Source organism: Danio aesculapii, chromosome 15 (genome assembly GCF_903798145.1).
Source record: "Danio aesculapii chromosome 15, fDanAes4.1, whole genome shotgun sequence".
NCBI classification, from domain to species: domain Eukaryota; kingdom Metazoa; phylum Chordata; class Actinopteri; order Cypriniformes; family Danionidae; genus Danio; species Danio aesculapii.
Window position 1 is genome coordinate 17877778 of NC_079449.1, and position 23548 is coordinate 17901325.

The 23548-nt window shown below is 36.0% G+C and overlaps 3 protein-coding genes across 5 annotated transcripts in view; 1 reads left to right on the forward strand and 2 right to left on the reverse strand.

Annotated features, from left to right (window-relative positions):
• Window positions 1–23548, forward strand: part of nf1a (neurofibromin 1a) — a 130372-nt gene that overhangs the window by 46044 nt on the left and 60780 nt on the right. For all 3 annotated transcript variants that reach the window (XM_056473235.1, XM_056473236.1, XM_056473237.1), the window contains exons 28-35: window positions 68–171; window positions 2588–2723; window positions 7331–7393; window positions 9657–9815; window positions 9921–10018; window positions 12230–12376; window positions 12568–12714; window positions 14499–14609. In XM_056473235.1, coding sequence (XP_056329210.1) covers window positions 68–171; window positions 2588–2723; window positions 7331–7393; window positions 9657–9815; window positions 9921–10018; window positions 12230–12376; window positions 12568–12714; window positions 14499–14609 — 965 coding nt within the window. The remainder of the gene's footprint in view (window positions 1–67; window positions 172–2587; window positions 2724–7330; window positions 7394–9656; window positions 9816–9920; window positions 10019–12229; window positions 12377–12567; window positions 12715–14498; window positions 14610–23548) is intronic.
• LOC130241462 (autotransporter adhesin BpaC-like) lies at window positions 14829–16163 on the reverse strand. The gene is made up of 2 exons (XM_056473240.1): window positions 15951–16163; window positions 14829–15783 (listed from the first exon to the last, which is right to left on the reverse strand). Exons 1-2 carry the CDS (start codon window positions 15958–15960, stop codon window positions 15128–15130), a joined length of 666 nt encoding a protein of 221 aa, XP_056329215.1. The 5' UTR covers window positions 15961–16163; the 3' UTR covers window positions 14829–15127.
• omgb (oligodendrocyte myelin glycoprotein b) lies at window positions 19039–22237 on the reverse strand. Its single transcript, XM_056473239.1, has 2 exons — window positions 21787–22237; window positions 19039–20260 (listed from the first exon to the last, which is right to left on the reverse strand). The coding sequence occupies exons 1-2, from the start codon at window positions 21792–21794 to the stop codon at window positions 19093–19095; spliced, it is 1176 nt and encodes a 391-aa protein (XP_056329214.1). The 5' UTR covers window positions 21795–22237; the 3' UTR covers window positions 19039–19092.

Genomic DNA, 23548 nt, shown 5'->3' on the forward strand with positions numbered 1-23548 from the left:
TCATTGTTTTGCATGAGTTACTGCACTCCAATGCAAATTCCCTTCAAATCTGGCACTGTGTTTGCAGGTGTACGGAGCTGCGTATCTGCAGAAGCTTCTGGAGCCACTGTTGAGAGGAATCATCACCACACCAGAGTGGCAGCAGATCAGTTTTGAAGTGGACCCCACCAGGCACGTATCTACTTAAAGGAATATATCCCCCCAAAATTATAATTTGATATTAAAGGGGAAATGAAGCACTCAGTCAAGTTTACCTTATTTTGTACATTGGATTCCACTTTAATGAAAATATATTAAACAAACTCGGTTAATGTAACCATTTAGCAGAAAACGGCTGTTTTACTATAGATTTTAGACCTAGGTTGCCGCCATCTTGGAATGTCACTGTGTCTGACGTCACATGGTTGGTTCCGTTCCCTTAGCTGAACAGATACAATGGAAGTAAAGGTGACTAAAGCCTGATTTAGCCCAATGTGTGAAGTTGTGGACGTGAAGCTGATTCAAATACAAGCATCAGATGTGTGTCTAATATAAAAGTATTTTTATAATGTAAAAATTCTAATGTAAAAATTTTTTATAACTTTTTTCCCCCTTTTAATTACGATCATTTGAAAGTACCCACCCCCATTACGTCAGTAATGATTTACTCTGTATTACGCTGCCTGACTGATTTTATGGGTTTCAACCAGGTCCGCTACTGACGTAATGGGGGTGGGTACTTTCACTTTTCATTGCTACAGCCCCTCACCTCTTTTCATGTTCAAAACAACTCGACACGATTTTTCTTATGGAAGGTTTTTATTCTTTATACATGTTGAGAGATGGAGTTGATCGACTTGAAAAGGGAACATGTCTTGACATAATCCACAAAGAGATGATTTAAAGCGTGAAGTCATGTATGATTTTAATTGTTGCATTAGTCTGAATGTAAATCCCCTCATCAGGCAGCGCTGGAGCAGCGTGTGAGAGTAGACCAAAGCGCATCAAACGAAAGGTATTAACTTAAGAAAAAACACAACTTAAGACACTTAAATGCTTGTATTTGTTATATTTGCACCAGCTCTGCGACGCATGACCACAACTTCATGCATTGGGTTAAACTAGGCTGTCCCGTCTTTCTGTGTTCAGGCCGTTACTACCATGATTGAAACCCAGTCATGCAGTGTAATACAGAGAGTGGACCAAAGCGCATCAAATAATCTGTAATTAAAAGGGGAAAAAGAATAATAGAATAAATATATAGACTTTTATATTAGACATACATTTGATGCTTGTATTTGCACCAGCTCCGCTTCCACAACTTCACGCATTGGGTTAAATTAGGCTTTACAGTCTCCTTTACTTCCATTAAATCTGTTCAGCTGAGGGAACGGAACCAGTCAGACACAGCGACATTCCAAGATGGCGGCACCTTAGGTCTAAAATCTATAGTAAAACATGCCGTTTTTCAGTTTGTTTAATATATTTTCATTAAAGTGGAATCCAATGTACAAAATAGGGTAAACTTGACTGAGTGCTTCATTTCCCCTTTAGTTTATGCATACTCAGTCCATTTAAGACATGTCTGTCTGTCTATCTATCTTGCATATGAGTTTTCTCAAAATATCAATCATGTTCCAGACTGCTGTGAATGTGTTCTGTACAGTTTTTATTGGTTTCTCAAACTTTCAGCTAAATATTTTACATCTTTAATAAGTCACCTATATCTTGCACATAATATAATAAAAATAAAACCATCTTGGCGAATAACACCAAAGTTTGATATTTTGATTTTAACTCTCCCAAAAAATCCTTGTCACACTGAGCCCGATGCGTAATTGAAGCGTAACAAATCAAAACAAACTTTCCCACGAAAGAAATGGTTCGCCTGCAGCACATTCATGCCTGCACATGAGATACCCTGACCTCAGTAATGCTCTTTTTTCCGGCTTGTCTGTTATGATGCTTATGCTGATCTTTTTCGCTTATGTGTGTGTTTATCTCCCCGTTCAATATCCATTCAGCTTTTACCTCATCCACTGCAATATATATAACAGTAATTAAAGGGCTAGTTCACCCAAAAATGAAAATTTACTCACATTTTACTTACCCTAATTTGGCTTTAAGCGATTATGTTTCTTTTTTTAACATGAAAGATGCTATTTTGAAGAATGATAGAAACCAGTAACCAAGAAGATATTTAGAGAAATGTTGGAAACCGGTAACCTATGACTTCAATAGTAGGATAGGCAAATGCTATATAAGTCAATGGATACTGGGTTTTCAATCTTTTTCAAAATCTTTTTTCCAAAATTTCTACTTTTGTGCTTAATAGAAAAAAGAGACTCAAACAAGTTTGTGACAGAATTTTCAGTTTCACTTTAAGAAAAAGTTTGACGCTATACCAGAAACAAGCTATCTATCATGCTTATGGACAGCATGTACAATTTTTCTCTGAAGTTCCCTGTCGCATACATTCCTTTCTTATTGAGGTTTATGTGGCTTTTCTCAAAACAATCTCTACAGAAACCGAAGATAAACCGTCTGACACGCAAAGTCTTTCTGTTATTGTCATTCTGAATTAACATTTCTTCGCTCTTCTCTTTAGACTTGAACAGACAGAGAACTTGGAGGAGAACCAGAAGAACCTGCTTCAGATCACTGACCGCTTCTTCCTGGCCATTATCAACTCCTCGAGCGAGTTTCCTCCGCAGCTGCGCAGTGTGTGCCACTGTCTGTATCAGGTACACTCACTGCCTAATGCCAGTCTGCTTTTTGACCACTGTTTCTGCATCCTCTGACTGACTGCATTGAGTCTGTCTTTCATGCTTGGGCATCCACTGATCAGTCTTCCAGTCACTTTTTAACAGGAGAACCTGCTCTTATCCTCTCTTGCACCACTGCTCACCTCTTCCTGTTTGAGTTGAAATATTTCAGTTTAAATCGCCCCCAATTTTTTTTTTATGTTTAAGAAAAAAAAAAGTATGTTTTTTAATTTCATTCATTCATTTTCTTTTGGCTTAATCCCTTTATTATTCTGGGGTTGCCCCAGCGCAATGAACCGCCAACTTTTCCAGCACATGTTTTATGCAACCCAACCTAATACTGGGAAACCCCCACACACTCTTGCACACACTCACATACACTACGGCCAATTTAACTTATTCAGTTCGGCTATACCACATGTCTTTGTACTTTGGGGGAAACCAGAGGACCTGGAGAAAACCCACACGAACACGGGGAGAACATGCAAACTTCACACAGAAATGCCAACTGACTCAGCCGGGGCTTGAACCAGTGACCTTCATTCTGTGAGGCGATTGTGCTACCCACTGTGTCACCGTGCTGCCACAATTATTTATTTATTTGTTATTATTGTTATTTTTTTTCATAGACAATTCTCCAGTTTTTAGTGCCAGTGGTCTGTCAGAAGTCTTTCTGATATGCGGATTTGTTTCTGAAGAAATGTTTCTCATTATTAATGTTGAAAACGGATGTGCTCCTAAATATTTTTTTTCATTAAAATAGTTATTCATTTATTTTCAAGATAATTTGGATTGGAATTGGAATGTCTTTATTGTCCCCAAGGGGCAATTAGGTTTACAGCAATAGCCGACAGTTAACAGCAACAGATCACACTTGAACAACATAGAAGTAACAGTAAAATTAATTATATTTAAGTGGAAAAAAAAACATACAACCTAAAGCTTGTTAAGTAACCCAACTGCAGTTGGAACAACTGAGGAGTAGTAAAAGATCAGCCTTAAATAAAATGGTTCAAACATTTATGGCATTTTTGGTTAGTTTAATGGGTACTTGTACTTAATAATAATAAAAAAAATCTCCACAATCCCTCACCTCTCTTTAACTCCCTGTTTAAATATTGTCATGTTTTAATAAAGGCCAAAAATAAATCCTAAAGACCCCATACAATACACTGTAAAAAATGCTAGGTTCCATACAAATGATTTGTGTTGGGACAGCATGAAGGAATTATGTTAACTTAAAATGACAAATTTAAGTGGATTGAACATGAAACAATTATGTTGCCCCCCATCCCCCCCAAAAAAACTCAAGAATTGTGTTTCGGCTCATTTTGTACAGGTAGTTCGAACAAACAGTTAACATCATTTTTATGACTGTAGTTTGCATTTTACAATTAATTTTTTTTTATTGTTGTCATTGTTATTATTTACACATTGTTTAATTTATTTTTTTACACATTTTTAATGAACCCAAAAGGGACGCATAGAATGTTTCATATATTTAACTGTTGGCAAAAAAATCCCCTATTTGAATTGCAAAATGAGATTGCGGCATTCAAAGTGAACATGCTTTAACAGCCATACTGCAGGTACTGTAAGCTGTTCTTTATTGACTATTCAAACTAAGTTATATTTATTGTAAAGGATTTAAGGAGGAAAGTGGTTCTTTGTATTCGGGTTCTGGTTCTTCTGGTATCTGGTTTAAACTTTACAGATGACACAGATAATTTTGATAAATAACCCAGAGGACATGGAGAAATATTTGTTCGTCTACATGCTGTACAACATTTTGAGATTACAGCTTCAGTTTGGTTAGCAAACATTCTTTGCATTGCTTGCAGCTGTATAAAGGTCAAATTTCATGAGCAGGTACAAATCACAATTTCCCCATCTCAAATAAGCCAATTAAATCTCACATGATGCAGTTGATGCTGGCATTGAGGTTAGCGTTTAAAAAAATAATTCAGCCTACAGTTGAAGTCACTTTAATCGATGTTGTTTTCTTTTTTTTATTATTATTATTATTTTTTCCCTTTGGTTTGAAAGTTCCAATAATTTGTCATATCTCTCATGTGACCATACGTTGTCATGGGCACCATCTTGTAGTACATTAAAAAAAAAATTACAGTCGGAATTTTTTATTTATTTATTTATTTTTTTATATTTATTTATTTATTTATTTTTTTTTTTTTTCCCAATAATATAAGACAGTTAACATCAAACAATTAAGACTCAAAATAATTTGAATTGGTGCTAGAAATTGCTTGGTGTGTAGTAAATAAGGAAGGAATTATATAACATGGAACAATTTATTTTTGTTTAATGCATTCACTGGTTTGCTTTAAAGTTCTTTGAGGAGATAAAATCTTGACAATTCACATCCTGCTTTTGGTTATTTTAACTTTTTGACATGTTCGGTGCCTGGAGCATGTGATCACACTGGTGTTTATAAAGTTTAAGCTCATGATCGACTGCTAATTCAAATCTGAGCTATCATAAATCCTAATTTATTACTGTATTTAAACAGATATTGTTTATTTTAGATTTCAACAAGTATAATTCACATGTTATTAAAATTATGTCTATGGAGACATCAGTAATAATAATTAGTCTTAAACGTGATCGGACAATGTTCTTTATTTACATCAGATACACATTGTTTAGGTCACTAGAACATTCATTCTATTCTTCAACTATTTCATGTATTTTGATAGAAGTTGATGAATTAATTTGTTGTAAATCCAGCAGCACTAATCTCTCCACTGCAGCACAAACATGTCAGCACCATTACTCATCATAATCAAATAATAATGGCCATAATGAAGCTGTATAAATGATGAAACACATGTTCTTACACATGTTTGAGAATTAAAATATTAGATATTTCACAATATAATGGACCATTTTCACATTGTTGGGTTTCTCCGCAGCAGAAGTCGTCATGGTTGAGCGCAGTGAATAGGACAGTGCTAAAATATTTTTTTACAATCCTGTTTGCGCAAATAATAAAAGAAAAACTCAACAATAGTGTCATCAAGATTTTCAGAAAAAGGAAAAAAATTGTGTGAGACACAATTGGCATGAATAATGGCAGCCGGAATATCAACAACGTCAAATTTACTGTCCTGCTTCTAGACGCTGCATTAGAAACACCACACATAGTGGTAATCTTTTTATTTTTTTTTGATGCAAAGAAATCAATATAAATGCACATACATATAGTTGTTTTTAAATAAAAATATTAAAAACTTTCAAGGATTAGAGGTGATGATGGCTGTTAAACACGTCATAACATTTCTCCATTCTGCTTGGAGAGTGTCAGCCATTGTTTGGTTGATTAGATTGGCCTTCAGGTGGAGAACACTGGCACAGGTTAGCTGCCACTTTTCCGACCGGTTTCATTTATTTTTATTATTATTATTATTATTATTATTATTATTATTATTATTGCTGTTCTTTTAATAATCTAGCCAGTTTTTATACAGTATAATCTTACAGATTGTGTTTTATAGTGCTTTTACTGACATTTTAACGAGTAACTTAGTGCTTAAGGTTTTAGAAAAGCACATTATAAATAAAATGTATTATTATAACCAGCTTGTAAAAAGGATCCATTAGGATGTTTTGTAATATTTGCAGAAAATGAAAAAAGAAGCAAACATAATCAGCAAGCATAAATCAACATAATAACAGTCACATTATAATACTCTTGCAAGGGGCTTAGCCGGCTGGAGTATTTAAAACTTGCTTGTTAATGTCTTTTTGTTCATTTTGCACTCGTATTACTTCAGAATTCGGTTATAGTGTAGTTCATTTAAATTCAACCAAACTTGCCAAGTGTACAAACACCAATGCTTAGATATTTTTTATTTAAATATGTCCTAATAGTCGGGATCAACTTATTTTCCAGAAAATACAGTAAATTTAAATGACTGGCTATTTTCTTTTCCTCTCAAATACATTTATTTTTTCCTTTTCATGGCCTTTTCTCGTCTTGTTTGTAACCACAAGGATCCGTGTTGTGATGTTCGGCACATTAAGTCCCTGTGAAATCAAAACAATAGTCTTTAAGTCTGCTTAGAGGTCATCTCTATGCTACCGAACGTTTCTTTGTAGTACATACACAAGTCTTTTCTTTCTGGGAAAACAGACTGAAAATACTGATGACTCATCCTACCAAATCAGCTACAAGCATCAGCCTTTTCCTTGTGTCTTCTGCTCGTCTCTTTTATATGCGACGCACCTATTCTGGTCTTCTTTAATGTCCTGCAGCTAGCCTTATCACTTATCTCTTAATATATTCACCCTTTGTTTGCTTGGGCTGAGAGATCTCTCTCTCTCTCTCTTATTCTCTATCTCTCTTTTCCACAGTAGCATCTTTGCAGCTTTTGCTTCACGTTCTGCTTGGAGAGCAACAGCCAGTGTTTGTTAATGACTGAAATGAACTGTTCCTAGATCAGCTCTGAGGGCAAGGCGGTGGTTGTGTTGTCTGCTCCTTCATTGTGTTTGTATGCACTGTGGCTGCCCTGTGCTGAGTGCAGTTGTGTAGCTGCTGTGACCTCTCTGTGCTCATCTCTGCCCTGTAGGCTACTTGCCACTCCCTTCTGAATAAAGCCACTGTTAAAGAAAAAAAGGAAAACAAAAAATCCGTAAGTGTTTTTAGCATTTAATTTTTCCTTAGCTGCCATTTTTAGTTTGAGTTTGAGTTTATTCATACCATAAATGCAGATTTTTTTTGTTTGTTTTGTACTTATTTTTTTTGTTTGGTTTATGAATTTGTTTTTCCATTAGTTGTTTTTGCCAGAACATGTTCAGAAACACCTGTGTAAACAGTGTTGTTTGCAGTGTTATACTGTTTTTCTTATGAAGACGCCTCTGTTTTCAATGCAACGTAGATGGCACATTAGCAGATTAGCGATAATTGTGCTGATTTGCATCACTTTTATTTATTTATTTATTTATTTATTTATTTTATTTCAACCCCTACGGTCGGTGATTGGGTCAGTGGTGGTGGAAAGTTTGGATCAGTTCAGCGTTTCTGTGCCTTGCGGTAAAGCGGAAGACTCCTTCTTTGCCTGGGTTTAAGATCTATTTTAACATGAAGACAAAATTTCCACAGAAATCTGGAAGCTCATACTGGCTTTATTTTCATTCTTAAAGTGTATAAACCTGAAATGCGTCTATGATCAAATTAGAAAACATCTCTTTTCTTGGCTCCGTTTTGTTTTTCTTGGGAGACTTTTTGATGAAGTGATTTGCATGCTTAAGCTATGACATAATGAACATGTTGGCACTACTCTGGCTTCTGTCATGTGCTCTATGGGTTGTCTTTAAATCAATGGTTAAGCATGATTTCACTTTGAGAAACCATTGGTGCATTTGCATGAACAATGATGTTTGTGATGATTTAAAATGTCTAATTATTCACATCTTTAATTTTCTGTCTATTTGTTTTTTTTTCTCATTTTCTTTCTCTCTGGCGTTTGCCTGGACCATCTCCACATGACATGATGTTATAAAGCATGGTGTCTTTTTACTTTACATTCAAGTACAATAAAGTGCTGTTTATCATAAATTATATGTACAGTAGAAATCAGAATTATTAAACCCCCTTTGGATTTTTTTTTCTTTTTTAAATATTTCCTAAATGATTTTTAATAAAGGAAATTTTCACAGTGTGTCTGATTAATATTTTTTCTTCTATAGAAAGTTTTATTTGTTTTATTTCTTCTAGAATAAAAGCATCTAAATAAAAAAAAAAAAACATTTTATGGTCAAAATTATTAGCCCCCTTTGTTTTATATATTTTTGAAAGTCTACAGAAACCATTGTTATACAATAACTTGCCTAATTACCCTATCCTACCTAGTTAACCTAGTAAAACCTTTAAATGTCACTAAGCTGTGTAGAATCGTCTTGAAAAATATTTAGTAAAATATTATGTACTGTAATCATGGCAAAAATAAAATAAATCAGTTATTAAAAATGAGATATTATAACTCTTTAGAAATGTGTTGAAAAAAACTTCTCTCCGTTACACAGAAATTGGGGAAAAAAATAAACAGGGGGGCTAACAATTCAGGGGGTTTATTAATTCTGACTTCAACTGTATTTGTTTACATGACATTTGCGGTGAATGTTGTATGTAAACACATTAAACGGTTGTTATTGTAATAATGATAACACAGAAAGAAATAAGTAATTCCTGTTTATTTTATCTGTTTTTATCTCAATTCAAATTTACGTTAAAGAAAGCTACTCTCATAAACGTTTAACTTGGCAGATATTTGTAGCTGGACCTCTCCATAGCCTATTTTAAGTCTCAGCGTAATTAGATGAACTTGTATTCAGTTGGGATTGAAATAACTCTTATCAGGACAGAAGTTATCAATTATTATGGGTGTGATTGAATTGTAGCCACACGTTGTCAAGGATCATATTCATTGGGTGTGGATGCCACATTGTTCTACAAAAAGTCTACTTAAGTTAATAATCGATAATGTTAGGTGTTTAATTAATGGTTTAATCTGTGTATGTACACTTACACATTTTAAAAAGCTGAAATCGGTAAGCTAGCATTAAAATATATTTATGCCATTATGCAAGTCTATATTTGACAATTACCTTCAGTGCAAATACTGTGTTGTGTTTAAAGTCTCATACAACCCGTTTTACCTGACATGAACATTTATCAATTTTTGCCATTCACTTAGTTTCATTATTCGGAAGATCCTTTTTTATAAATAAATCAAACATTTTTAAACTAATTGAAATTGCCAATACTATTTAGAGATTTTATAAGTTATTATTAATAGCATTATGGCAGTGATAGATTGCAATGTTTTTGACTTGATGTAATGGCATGTTTGGCATCTTCACCATTCAACTGTTTCTTCATATCCATTTGTGCAGGTGGTCAGCCAGCGGTTTCCTCAGAACAGTATTGGTGCTGTAGGAAGTGCCATGTTCCTGCGCTTCATTAACCCAGCTATCGTGTCCCCATATGAGGCTGGAATCCTAGACAAGAAACCCCCACCTCGCATCGAGCGTGGCCTTAAGCTCATGTCTAAGGTGAATGAGTCTAACTTTCTTTCTATAGAGTTGTCATTTGGCTGAATGCTAATACAGTTATTTGTTTTGCTACATATATTTCATCCATAATATATATTTCCCCAGATTCTGCAGAGCATTGCTAATCATGTTCTCTTCACAAAAGAGGAGCATATGAGGCCCTTTAATGATTTTGTCAAAAGCAACTTTGATGCTGCCAGAAGGTATGTTTGTAGTTGTTTGACTCCCATTTATTAAAATGTCTAGGTTTTATTCTCTGGTGGATTTTCTTAATGGATCAGCTGATGGCCAAGAAAAGGCCTACTAAATATTATGATTTTAGTAGCTAGTTAAGGGCATGAGATGTACGTTTGATTTTAGAAAGTCTGATTTTAGAATGCGCTTGATTGGACCAATTTGTTCATTTTAATGGTGGGTGTTATGACCAAAGTTTTATTTCACGTTTGCAAGTAATTTTATTTTACAGTAACAATATAGTTGTTTTATAGGTTTAAAATAAATAAATGTAAATACTTCAGAAAAAATGGCTTTACATATTTTTCTATTATTTGGGCTTGTTAAAAATAGTAGGCCTGCCCAATATTTTGGTTACTTCTTACAATACTTTTTTTGGTTAAGCTGACGCTGATATTTTAATTGCTTTTTGTAAAGGTTTAATTTACAGTTTTGACTCAGGTTTGAGATTTTTATTTCCACAAGTGTTAGCGTCTCACAATACATTACAATCAGACTTGTTATTTTATGATCCCAATTGATGCTTGAAGCTCCTTTGTAGCGGTATTGTAAAAAAAAAAAAGATTAATAAAGAATATGTTAGGGCTGGGCGATTAATCGAAATATAATCGAAGTCGACATTCAGAAACCGTAATCGATCTAATTTTCCTAAGTTGATTTATTTATTTAACTTTTTCCCTACTGTGTGTGGAGTCATGAGGCCCCACTCTGTTAAGGCTGATTTATACTGATTTATGTCGAGAGCACATGTGTGGTCCAGCGCAGCCTTCGCATCGTCGCATACCCACGCACCTCTCATCAAAAATGTAACTACACCTTGCAAAGACTTGTAGCGCAAGCTCTGTTACTGGTCGGTTTGGTAGCGTTGACACGTGTTACGGCGCAGAGAGTCAGTTGGACTGTGTTTACAAGTGTGGAGTTATGTGAAAGAGCTGTTTTGTGTTTACCTTATGATTAAAGTTGTTGCACGTCTGCCTGTTTCCGCCTCTGAATCAGAGAGAGATGATGGACCCATGCTTGAACCTTACTTTGCACTAAATTGTCGATGATTGTAAGCTGCGCCAAAGTTGCCTTGCATATTTTCCATTACATTCAAATAATTATTTACATTAAAATATTTGTTTACAAAATATACATATGCAATGTTTAAAATATTATTTACAGGATATGCAAGATTTATTTTATTTTGAAGAGATAATGCTTATTTTCTATTTTTAATATAAAAAACGCAAAAAATTATTTATTTTATTAAGTTATTCATTTCCACTTTTTTATCAGAAAAAACTGACTGTTCATTTCAGGCAAAGTGTGTTTTAATTTCAGTTGTTCAACATTGATGTTCAATAAATAATTACAGATAGTAGATAGTGTGTGTTTTAAATCAAGTAATGCACCCTTCATTCAGAAATAACTTGTACTATGCAAGCATATTTACTGTCTGTACAAAACTTGTCCGTGAAGTACGAAGGCAAAAATACATATATTTTAGAAATCGTATAAGACTGAATGGCTTTATTCTGCGAAGACAAAAGCCTGTATGTCCTTAATCCCGCGAATTACAAGGCTGCTTGCCCCCCATAAAATAGACACAAAAAATAGACACACAACTTCTTTAGGCAAAGCTGTTGTGTCTTTTCTTAGCAATAACCAAAAGATAAAATAAGAGAAATCTAGGATGGGACTACATTTTGTTCAAATCCAGTTATTGCTGCATTAAGTATATGGATGCATGCAAATGTAGTTATTGGGTTAAAAGGGACTTTTATCACATTGAAAAAAAAAAAGATTAGCACAAACAGCCCTGAGTGAGAAGGCGACGTCCACTGTTAGAGTTTTCACCTGCTGAAGATAATGTCAGTGACTAAGAAGCATTATAAATGTGTTTTAGAAATGAACAAATAAACACTGTAGTCTCCATAGACTACTTTTTTTCTGAGCTGCATCTTTTGAAATTATTTAAAATTTTAAAGCGATAGTCACCAAAACAGCACAATTTGGATCAAAGCCTGCAAGAAGCAGCTCCAGAGAGTTACAAAAACGTATTTGTGGGGTATTTTGAGCTGAAACTTCACATACACACTCTAGTGACATCAGAGACTTTGTAAAAAGGGGCGTAATAGGTTTCTTTTGATGCCATTTGCTCTTTAGAAACTTTTAGATCTCTGATTTTGTTTTGTCAGGTTCTTCTTGGACATCGCATCTGATTCTCCACCAAGCGATTCCGTGAACCACAGTCTGTCTTTTATCAGTGACGGAAATGTGCTCGCCCTTCACCGGCTGTTATGGAACAACCAGGAAAGAATTGGCCAATACCTGTCCAGCAACAGGTAAAATAGATTTTAGATATACAAATACTGGTCAGATTCAACATAAACAAAGGCTTTGTGCTTCTTGAGTTAAATCCTTTCTTTAGTCCTTTTTAAAATCCCTTTCCTTTATCCAATTGGAATGCAAAAACTTTCGTATATGGAAGAAACTTCGCATATAATACAAATATAATTGCATTTCTAAACCACAGGGACCACAAGGCAGTGGGCCGTAGACCATTTGACAAAATGGCCACCCTCCTGGCATACCTGGGTCCTCCTGAACATAAGCCAGTAGCAGACACGCACTGGTCCAGCCTAAACCTCACCAGCTCAAAGTTTGAGGAGTTCATGACAAGGTGACTGTTCTTGCTTTATCTCAATTCATGACTTTCATTCTCTTTAGTTTTTATCTTGATATACCAAAGGAGAATAGACTTTATCAATAAATAAATACAATATTACAATTAACAATTGCAGACATAAGTACAAATCCTGCTTATATATTGGTTTAGTATAGTTTATAAAAAAATTTGCTTATATTTCAACCTAATTTAACTTCTGATTAGGGACATCCCGATCAGTTTTTTTTGCCTTCGAATCATTTGATTTTGAGTATTTACTGATAACCAAACCCAATCTGATACTTCTATAATACATTAAAAAAAAATAATGAGAGCGAAGAAACAGATCCAGGATGTTCCTTATGGTTTTATTTAATTCGCCTCCTTTAACATTCAACAACTGTTAACAATCAGAGCACTTCTGTGAGGTAGTTTGAACAATCAAGTAATAAATAACATTTATTCTTCCCTTTTTCACATTAGTGCAACAGTAAATATATAAAAATGTAATATACAAACAAATAGCACCTCAACTTAAAATACCTGGCAGGCAATTACAAGTTTTCAGATCTCACAGTTTGCTATGGCATTGTTGTCATCAACAACTTTAAAATACCTCCAGACCGCAGACATATTCGTGCTTTCCACTTCAATCTGCTTCCGTGTTCTATTTTGCCGACATTTAACCAATAGAGTCTCTGCAACAAAGTGATGTCATGCTGTACACGTTGCTGTTTCTGTGTGAAGTCAAGAAAGAGGTCTAATTCTGTGCCACCGCATAACTATAGATGTGTAAAAAAATAATGAGAATATATATATAATATACATAAATATTTGAGTCCTGATCAGAAGGTAACGTCCGATTCCGATTGAGTCTGAAACGGCATGATTGGGCTCGATTTCGGATGTGGTAGATCAGACAGTCCATTTTACTCAAAATAACAGATCATAAATGGTGGTAAATATTGTTCATCTCAAGATGTTACCATATTAGAAAATACAGGTCTGTTTCCTAATGTTTTCTGTATGATTGAAAATAGGTTATATTAATGATTGTCAGAAAAATAGAATATGAATGTAAATTTTTTACATTTAGAATGTAACTGGAATGGGGCACCCGATAAAACATGGTGTTTGCAAGTGTTTGCACATTTAAAGTCTTTATCAGCTGATATCATTTTTCTTCAAGAGACTCTTATTAGAGCTAATGAACAGTGAAGACTAAGGACAAACTGGATCTCTCAAATATATGAAGCACCTTTTTCTTTCAAGAAAATACAGGTCTGTTTATACATGGATGATAGTTGCATATTTAAAAAATACATTGGTTTATGCATGTTTTTCTTTTCTTTCGAGTTTTGGATTTCTCTATTTCAGTATTAAACAATTTGTTCTTGTTTGCCAATGTAAGGCACAGAGAGTCTATTTGTATAGCTAATGTGCGGAAACGACTTCAGTTTCACTTTGTTCATGTAACCTTGCTGTTTATAATAAACGTATTTATGATTAGTGCTGTTAAATTATTTTATTCTCCTATTTGCATTCTTGTACTTGATTCTATCAGATTTAAATCATGTTTGTGGTGTGATGGGTAAAAAAACACATTTAAAGTATTTAATATTTGTAAATATTTCACTTTATGTACTAGTACTTCACTAATTAAACAATATAATAATAATAAATTGTGAAATGTAATTCAGCTTGTTTATTTTTGCCCAGTCTAACCTTATATTATTGTCCAGCTGGCCTGTTTATTAATTTATTACATATTAATTACTGATTTTAAACTTTTTTTCTAGGCATCAAGTCCATGAGAAGGAGGAATTTAAAGCATTAAAAACCCTCAACATATTTTACCAAGCTGGCACGTCTAAGAACGGCAACCCTGTGTTTTATTACATCGCACGCAGGTAAATTTGATTTTTGAGTCATGCTTATTCTAACTGATACGGGGCGTTGGTTTGGATTAAGCCAGGCTGTTTCACTCCCCCTCTATCCTGTTCATTGTTTATTCTCTTTCTTTCGGCTTTACACAAGTGTCATTTGTGTATTTGGAGAATCAAGTAGTCTTTAAGAAGCTTTACATAAATGAACAACATGGCAGCAGAGTTTCTTTCATTATTGTTTATTCATGAGTCACTCTAGAATGTCAATATATGATATGGTGAAGGTCATTTAAAATGGCACATACATGCCTCTTTTATTAATTACATACAAATACCAGTCCTTAACCATTAATATATGTGGATTAGTAATAATATCACCAATGTCAAATTGTGCAGAAAAGTAGTCCAGGCAGTCCCATGATCCCCGCAAGCGACAACATGGCAGCAGTGAGTTTCTTTCGTTATTGGTTTATTCATCAGTCACTGTAGAATATGCCAATATGTGGTATTATGCGGTTCATTTCATAGGAGTCATACATGCCTCATTTAGTAATTACATACGAATACTTGTCCCTAGCCACTAGTATGCGTAGATTAGTAAAAATATCATTTATGTCGGTTGCGTAGAAAAGTAGTAGTCCAGACAGTCCCATGATCCCCACAAGTGAAAAGGATGGAGCAACAGAAGTGCCATGATTTGAGCTCTGAGTTGTCCAGGTGCCATTAGCTGTGCTTGTGCTGTTTGTTCCATTTGTAATGCCTGTGCCGTTGATGCTGATTGTGCTGTTGGTGGCTGTGCTGTTGCTGGCTGTGCTGTTGCTGGCTGTGCTGTTGGTGGCTGTGCTGTTGCTGGCTGTGCTGTTGCTGGTTGTGCTGTTGCTGGCTGTGCTGTTGCTGGTTGTGCTGTTGCTGGTTGTGCTGTTGCTGGTTGTGCTGTTGATATTGCTGCTGTTGCTAGTTGTGCTGTTGATGTTGCTGATTGTGCTGTTGATGCTGACTGTGCAGTTGAATGTGCCATTGGTTGTGCTATTATTTGTGGTATTTGTGCCGTTGATTATGCAGGTGGTTGTTCCATTGCCTGTGCAGTTTGTGCAGTTGAATGCTGTGCCGGTGCCACCAACAGCATTGTAGCTTGTAATCATCACAGCCACTAGCAGCAGTAGAAATTGAGTTTTGGAAGCCATATTCAGGGCTTTTGCTATTTAGATGGGGCAAACAACACAGTTGCATGATGTTTCTTTTATGGTATTAAAATAATATTCTGAATAGTATCAAAATCCAGGTATTTATTAACATTGCATGTACCAACATCACCTTAAAAGTGTAACTTATTTAAAAAAATCATAAAAAATCAATCACATTTACCTTCTGCCATGGCTGATCGTTGTGTCTCTCAGTTCTCGTGAAGATTGTAAGGATGGGTCTCAGAGCGATGTGATGCTTTTATTTGAGTATTACGTGTTAAAGTAACACCCTTGCAGGAGGCGGAGGTATGTAACTACTGGAGGAGTTTTTTCCCTCTACTTAAAGAAGCCAATGTTTACTCTTTTTTTCATCCCAAACTTGATTAACATCTACTGCTACACAAAATTGTATTTTTTTAAAGTATTTCAGTGTCCAAGAAACTGTGGACCCCATTGACTTTCAGTGCAGACAGTCTTGGGTGAGATATTCCTTTAAGTTGACGTCCTTTCCCCAGTCCTTTTCCTGGAAATCTCCCTACCTTTAGAGCTTCATCCATTCTCCAACGCACCTGTGATTCTTAAGTTTTCCTGAAAATCTTGATGAACTGGTTTAGGTGCGCTTGGTCAGGGTTGATCTTTGCTTTGCAAAGGGGAAAATACATTGGACATAAACAGTCACCATACAGGCAACAAAGAAAATCTAAAGGAATTCAGCTGCTTTTCTATATGGTGAATGGCACGTATTTGATTCTGGCATGCTTTCCATTTGGGAAGTCAGATTTTTTTTTTCAAACACACACTTGGCCTGCTTTGGTCCAGAGATTTGATGGCCCATAACAGATCATATGCACAAATCAAATGGGTCCACAATGATTTGTGGACTGCTTAGAATTATACATTGAATGGTGTGTTTTAAAGAAGGGAAACAGTTAACTGTTATTAACTTGATGCGTTAAACAAAGTTGACAGACCCATCATTGCTGTGGCTGTTATGAGTCAGATGTACTTAAACTCAGCAACTCAGTGATATAAACAAAATGCTTTTGGCTATTTTTGAAAAGAGGGAGGAGCTCCACTATATGTTTCATCTTCTTGTTTCAGTAAAATTACATCATATATCAAACAAAGCTGCACATTCACAGGTACTTTCGAAAACCATTAAGTAATGCAATATATAGCAACTGATCTCACACTTTAATCTGGAGCTGTTGAAATATTGTGTTATAAGGTATTAGGGAAGCAACACTCTGTTTTGTATCTTTATTTTGATATCAGCAGTGTAGACTCCACAATGCTGAATTGCTGATTATATATCAAATAGTAAGCTTTAATTGAATGCATGCTTTCATAGTAGTTTGGAGTTTCATCTAGCAATATTACACCTATTTTTTTGTCTACGTTTTCAGTGAAAATTAACTAAGCTTTTAAAGATTCATTCCCTTTTTCATGTGACCTAAGGTAGAATGCTTTACCTCACCGGTAAAGTGACTATCAGGTCAATTATAGGTTGATGACTAATTCAGATTATTTCTTTTAAAGTAATTAATGTTAGAAACAAGACAGTTTGCTCTTCAGGATAATGATTTTATTCCTAAAAGACCTCAAGTAAAATAAAAGTAGATTAAAAGTTTGTCTATTAACATGTTTTTATTGTTAGGACAAACACATTGTTTAAAAGCATTTTAATAAAGAATTCTACTGAGCAATTCTATGCAAATATCAACCTTGCCATGAAAAAAATTGGGTTTTCGCCAAAATATCAAAACTGTTTCTGTGTTTTTTGGGTAAACAAGTATTTTACAGTGCTTTGAAAATACTCAAAAATGTATCTGTTAATGTTGTCAAACTATTATATTTGATTTATCAAAATCACACAAATGCCAATTTCACATCCGTCACATCCATAACAGAGCAAATAACAGAGAGGTGTCACATCCATAACAGAGCTGTTTCCTCATAAATGCAAAAAAATGTCAAATAAAATAAAATCAATCGTTTTTGTTCAATAGTGAGCCGACTCATCTTTTTGATTAGCTTTGTTTCTTTTGGGTTGTGCAGTTTAATTCACAGAATTTTTACAAAGTATGTTGTATACTGTAAACTCGCAAAAAGACTTTTTTTTTTGTCACAATTATAATGCATGTTTATTTCCCTCATTTTAAATATAAAAATGTTTACAGATTGAATTTTTTCTGCTCCCATAACTCTGTGGTTAGTTTTGGAGAATATAAACAGATGTTTCAATATAATGTTAACATATACTTTCTCTGTGAATTTATGTTTTGAGATTTTACTGCAAATGTCACATCCATAACGCTGGAATTGCTCTACATTATATTACTTTATATAATCTATTACACACTATTACTCTATACATACTCTATTAGTGTCAAGTAAAACCACCAAAGGTGTAACAGTGAATGAGGAAAAAACTAAATTTGCCTAAGAAAATCCCTTCTTCATTCTACTGGCACGTATGTAAACAAACTGCCTCCAGTTTTAAGCTTGTGTGACGATATAATCAAGGCAATTATTGACTTTGTTTTATAGCAAACTCTGCTGTATTCTAAAGGAAAGGTTGTGCTGACTGCTTTCTTACCAGCTTTGTACACCCGCCTCCTTCTGTTTTTATTAAACACCTCTCTATGGAGTGCTGGCATTAATTTTATCAGTTTACCATTCTGTACTGGAGTGTAAAATGGCTGGCCAAGCTTGATGGTTCCCATATAGTACAAAGATGCATCATGGGAATGCTCTGGGAGCTGAGGAAGCCAGTGTATGTAAAGGTTTCACTTAGTTTAAACCTCTCTTGACATGGACTATCAGCTCTGCTTCATTGTGTTTAAGCATTTGCCCTTTTCCATTCTGCTGCAAGGCCATGTTGACTTTTTTTATATACAGCAGATAATCATAGTGAAACAAAATGGATTTTCACGTTTTATTCTTATTTCAACATTTAAAGTCTGCATGTCTGAACTCTTAGAACACAGCATCTTAAGTGTTTTAGTTTAGTACATAATATAAACAATGAAAGGCATAAATCTCTGCCGATGATCAAGCATAACACTGGAAAGAGCATTCACTTTTCCACATCAGGAAACTGTGTGGTGCACGTGTATTTGTGTCTAGATGTTGGTAGTTTGTGTAATGCAGCACTTGGTCACATTATGTTGGTGGTAATTTGAAGCAGGCAGAGATTACAAACATGGATGAATGCTCAAGAAGACAGCCAGAATGTTGTGAATGTCTTTAGTTTAGCTTTTTTGTTGTTGTTTGTTTTCAAGACTCAAACCAGCAGGTTTAGTTAAAGAGATTATGCAGAATCACAAAGCACCACAAATGACAACAGTACATAAAAGGCTCCAGATGGGGATTTCAAAGCTGTGTTTGTGGATTTGATGGCTTGTGCTGTGAGCTTTGCCTGGTTGGGCCTTCTTGGTGCTACGTGTTCTGATTGTTGTGCTTGACTGTGTGGACAGGCTATGTGGAGTTGATGTATGAAATCCTCCACCCAAGATCAGAACCTGCTCGCCTGCCTCAGAAGTGTTAATGAGAGCCACATTCAACTGGGCTGACTTGGACAAGTACCCAGAAGTAACTGCATGCAGTGGGACTCTGTGGCCAGGACGGCGAGCATCGGCACCCAGTGGTGGTTCTGTGAATGCAGCTGAGTGCCAGGTTCTCCTGGTGGCCAGGTGGACCTCGCCACATGTAGGTCTAGTGTAGCAGGGGCAGCCCAAGACTTTTGCTGGGGTTTTTTGCATCCAAGTCAGCAGGTGGTTTATGTTCTCCTCATCTTCACAAGCCCAAGGGTTGTCTCCAAGTGTGAGGAGCTGCAGATCATCCAGTTGATTAAAAACATCTTTGCTTAATGAGGTGAAGCGATTAGCATGCAAGTAGAATCTCTTCAATCTAGGAAGGCGATCGAGAGATCCTGGCAGGATCTGCAGCAAGTAGTTGTGAGAAAGGTCCACCATTTCCAAATTGTAGGGCATGTTCGTTGGGACAGTCCAGAATTTGTTATGACTAAGATTGAGAGCTTGTAGATTGGACAATGTATTGTTAATCAAAACTGCACGTTCCAGCAAGTTGTAGGACAAATCCAGATTCTGAAGGTTCCAGTGGTAGGCTGTATCGTTCTTTTCCAGTTGACGGATGTAGTTTCCTGAGGCACGTATATCCCAAAGAGCTCTTGGCAGACCGACAGGAAGGTGGTGCAAATGGTTATAAGAAATGTCCAGAGTTCTTAAGTGGTCGAAATGTTTGAGGAGCCCATCGAGATTCTGGATGCGGTTATAGGACAAGTTGAGGAAATGAATGTTGTGCTGCAGGCTTTCGGGAAGTATTGCCAACCCTCGGGCAGAGCAATCTACCACTCTATGGCCTCTGCTACAGGTGCACATTGGTGGGCAAATGGCCAGCACACGCACCCCAAAAAGGAGGAGAAGCAACAGGTTAGCCGGCATCGAGGCAGGTGCAATTTGAGGTTTCCTGTAAAAAGGCAAAGGGATACTTGTCACAAAACTATTTTTAAGGTCTTTCCTTTTTCCAAAGAAAATGTATTCGCATCCAGGCTAACTAGATAAACAATGTATGGTAACACATTATTTTGGTGGTCCATTTAAGTATTAGTAGACTGTCTGCTTAATATTTGTTGATACTGCTCCTTCAACAGACATTTAACTGACTATGAGAAACTTTGCAAGTACATTTTAACTCACACTAACCCTAACCCCAACCCTAACCCCAACCTAACAGTCTACTTATAATCTAATGAGAATTAGTTGGCATGTACATGCAATGTAACTTAAATTCAACAAATGGACTATCAAAATAAAGTCTGACCCAATGTATTATTTACTTTTACCCTTAAACTGAAAGAGTCATAGTTCCTAGTGGATTATTACATTATGAGTTGGATCCACCCCTCCAACTGATGATCACGTAAAATGAGTAAGTTTTTCTTTCAATCACCGTTGTAATTCGTAAATTGTTATCCTTGCATTGTGTACTTGCAGTGGGTTAAAAGGGTTGAAGTTAGTTTAGGGATAAGTTTAAGTGTAGTACCTAGTCATTACCCAGTTTATGTAATTGTACATGGTATGTAGAGGTTAAACAGGACTGTAAAGTTGAGTTCTACTTTTAATTATCTGTACCATACATGCTAAGTGTTTTTTTTTTAGATTTTATCTATTTTTTTTAGGTTTATAGCTTAAGTACTGAACTGAAAATACAAAAATATTCTAATAAAGGATGGAAACTATTGGGGGACACTTTTCCAATACTGATTTGTCCCTTTCTTTTTATTATTTTTTTACCCTTCTGAATCACCTGCTATAACATATTAACATGGTATAAAATCCTACCGCAAGGACATTTTCATTCATTGAGCATTGTTTGTCCATTACACTGTTAACAACAGGTCTCGCTGTTACCACACATACAGCGCTGCTTAGTTCTCTCTCTCCCTCTGTGTTTCTGTGCTAATTGTTTGACCCTCTGCCAGAAGCTATCCTGCCATGCTGCAGCACTGAGACGTTAGCATTTAGCCTTGGTAGCGCTGCATGCATCCTGAACCCTCCCGCCCCCTCATTTGTGGTGCATTTGGGGACATCATTTGCACTGTATGTCTGTGCATGTGGTCATGTCATGCTTGTATAAAAAAGTTGCTCTTTTCAAAGTTACTATGTCATGAATACAGAAACCTGAAGTGTTATTAAAGCTCAAATCATTAGCATTACCTCAGTGAATCCATTAGCAAGTCCATAAGAGCAATCTTAAGTTGATTGTTTTCCTGCACAGTCTGTTGTTACCCTTGAGAAAAAAGGATGTGTGCACATGCTTTAAGTTCCTATGTGGGAAAGTATCATGCACTATAAATGAGATGTCCTCGTTTTTTGACATATAAATACGCTACTGCAGGCATGCAATGACCTAGCATAACTGTGCATTTTTTTAGTGATCGTTCTTATTGAACCTAATTGATCAAGTTGCCTTTCATGTCATGTGTCACTTACCTTTTCATTACTTTCTGAACATGTCCCTGTCCAATCTGATCACTCTTCCCGGTCTCACGTCTTCTAAAGCAGCAGAAGGGGATTTTGATCTCTTGCTATCTTATATGTTTCCCAGTGTTTTGTCTCTGCACGGTCCACGTTTCGTCCTCATCATGCCAGTTTTCGCTCTTCTACCCACCCCCGTCCTCTTTCTCTCATTTGCAGCTGGGAGTTACTTTACTTTCCAGCCTATTCTAGCCATTTCCATGCTTTTCCGTTCATCCAGGCATGATCATACTCAGATTTTTTTTGCACAGACTGCTGCTCTGGCAATCCGCTCACATCACTTGCTTTTAGGGTTGTCTGTGAGAGGAGGTAAAGAGAGAAAGGAGGAACCAAAAGGAGCGAGATGAAGGATCATGGGATGGTGGGGAGGGGGAGGTGGAGAAATGCAGCACAGGCTCGACCTACAGTATACTGCTGCTGCTGATGAGGAGGGGGGATGCTGACTTTAGTGTTTTATATTCAGGATCTGCACACGCCACCAAATCATCTCCCTGCTTTTTTTTTGTCTCTCGGTCTCTCTCATTCATATGTTTTGTTCCAATTTAGCATGTATGATGTAATAATCAGACATCCTATTACTCAAAGCACGCTGCTTTGAATAATGAACCTGGCTCTATTGCGACGATACCGTTCAGTGCTGAAGTAATCTGTGTGACGCAGCTAAATCCAGAAGACGGGGCGACATGGTTTGATATTCCTCTATGGCCATTTCCTCATTGAAACTGGTTTTACTGATGTGCTCTAGGTTGTATAGTAGTTTAGAGTGGTCCTTAAGAATATTCTCAGATCCATTTTTATTTCACCAAGTCTGTATCACAACTACTTTTTAGGCAGCAGAATTTTTATTTTTGTATAATCTGGTTAATTTACACCTTTAGTTAGTTTAGGGTAGATTACATTCAAAACACTTAGTTTTCATCATTGTTTGTTGGATGCACTGATGTTTAATGAGTCTAGAGTCTTTTTAATATTTACATTTTTTTTATTTTAGATAAATGGATACTTTATGATCTGTGTTTCTGTGGTCTGTCATGGTCTGTTTGTCTCCCATCCATTTCCATCCCGTGTTCTGAATGTGCATGTGAAACTTTAAAGCGCACCAATGAGGTGTGAATGAGCCGTGCAGCGAAGCAGCATAGCAACACCAATCAAATGCGTGAACACCTGCATAGCAGCACATTGAAGTTTTGGGAGTTTCGGAGCTGTTGAAGCAGAAAACCTGCAGTGGAATGAAGTACCATTAAGAGCTTGATGTTGCCATGCAATTAAAACTTTGTCATAACTCTTACATAAAGTACTATGGGTTTTGTGACCAAATTGCATGCAATGTAATGCAATGTTTATTTTTATTCACATTGCATTGTCATTGACATCCCAAAGCAAGTCATTTTAAAGATCATGGCTCATATAACCACAGAACTCTTGCTGTATCAAACCGGATGAGGAGAGTTTGCTTAAATTAATCATAAGGCAGAAAATAGTCTTGTGGTTTGTTTTCCAATTTAGATTTTCCTGTGGTATTTCCCCTCTCGCTTCTGCTACCTGAGGTGCACACACTCTCTGTATTCATCACTGCACAAGACACACTCTGTTATTTGCAATAACTTCCTACCTTGCTTAATAGTAATGCTTCAGTTTTCTTGGCCCTAGATAGTTTGTTTGGGTTGGAAACTGAGAACTGTTTGTGAAAGGATTTTCTGGTGTTCGGATTAGTGAG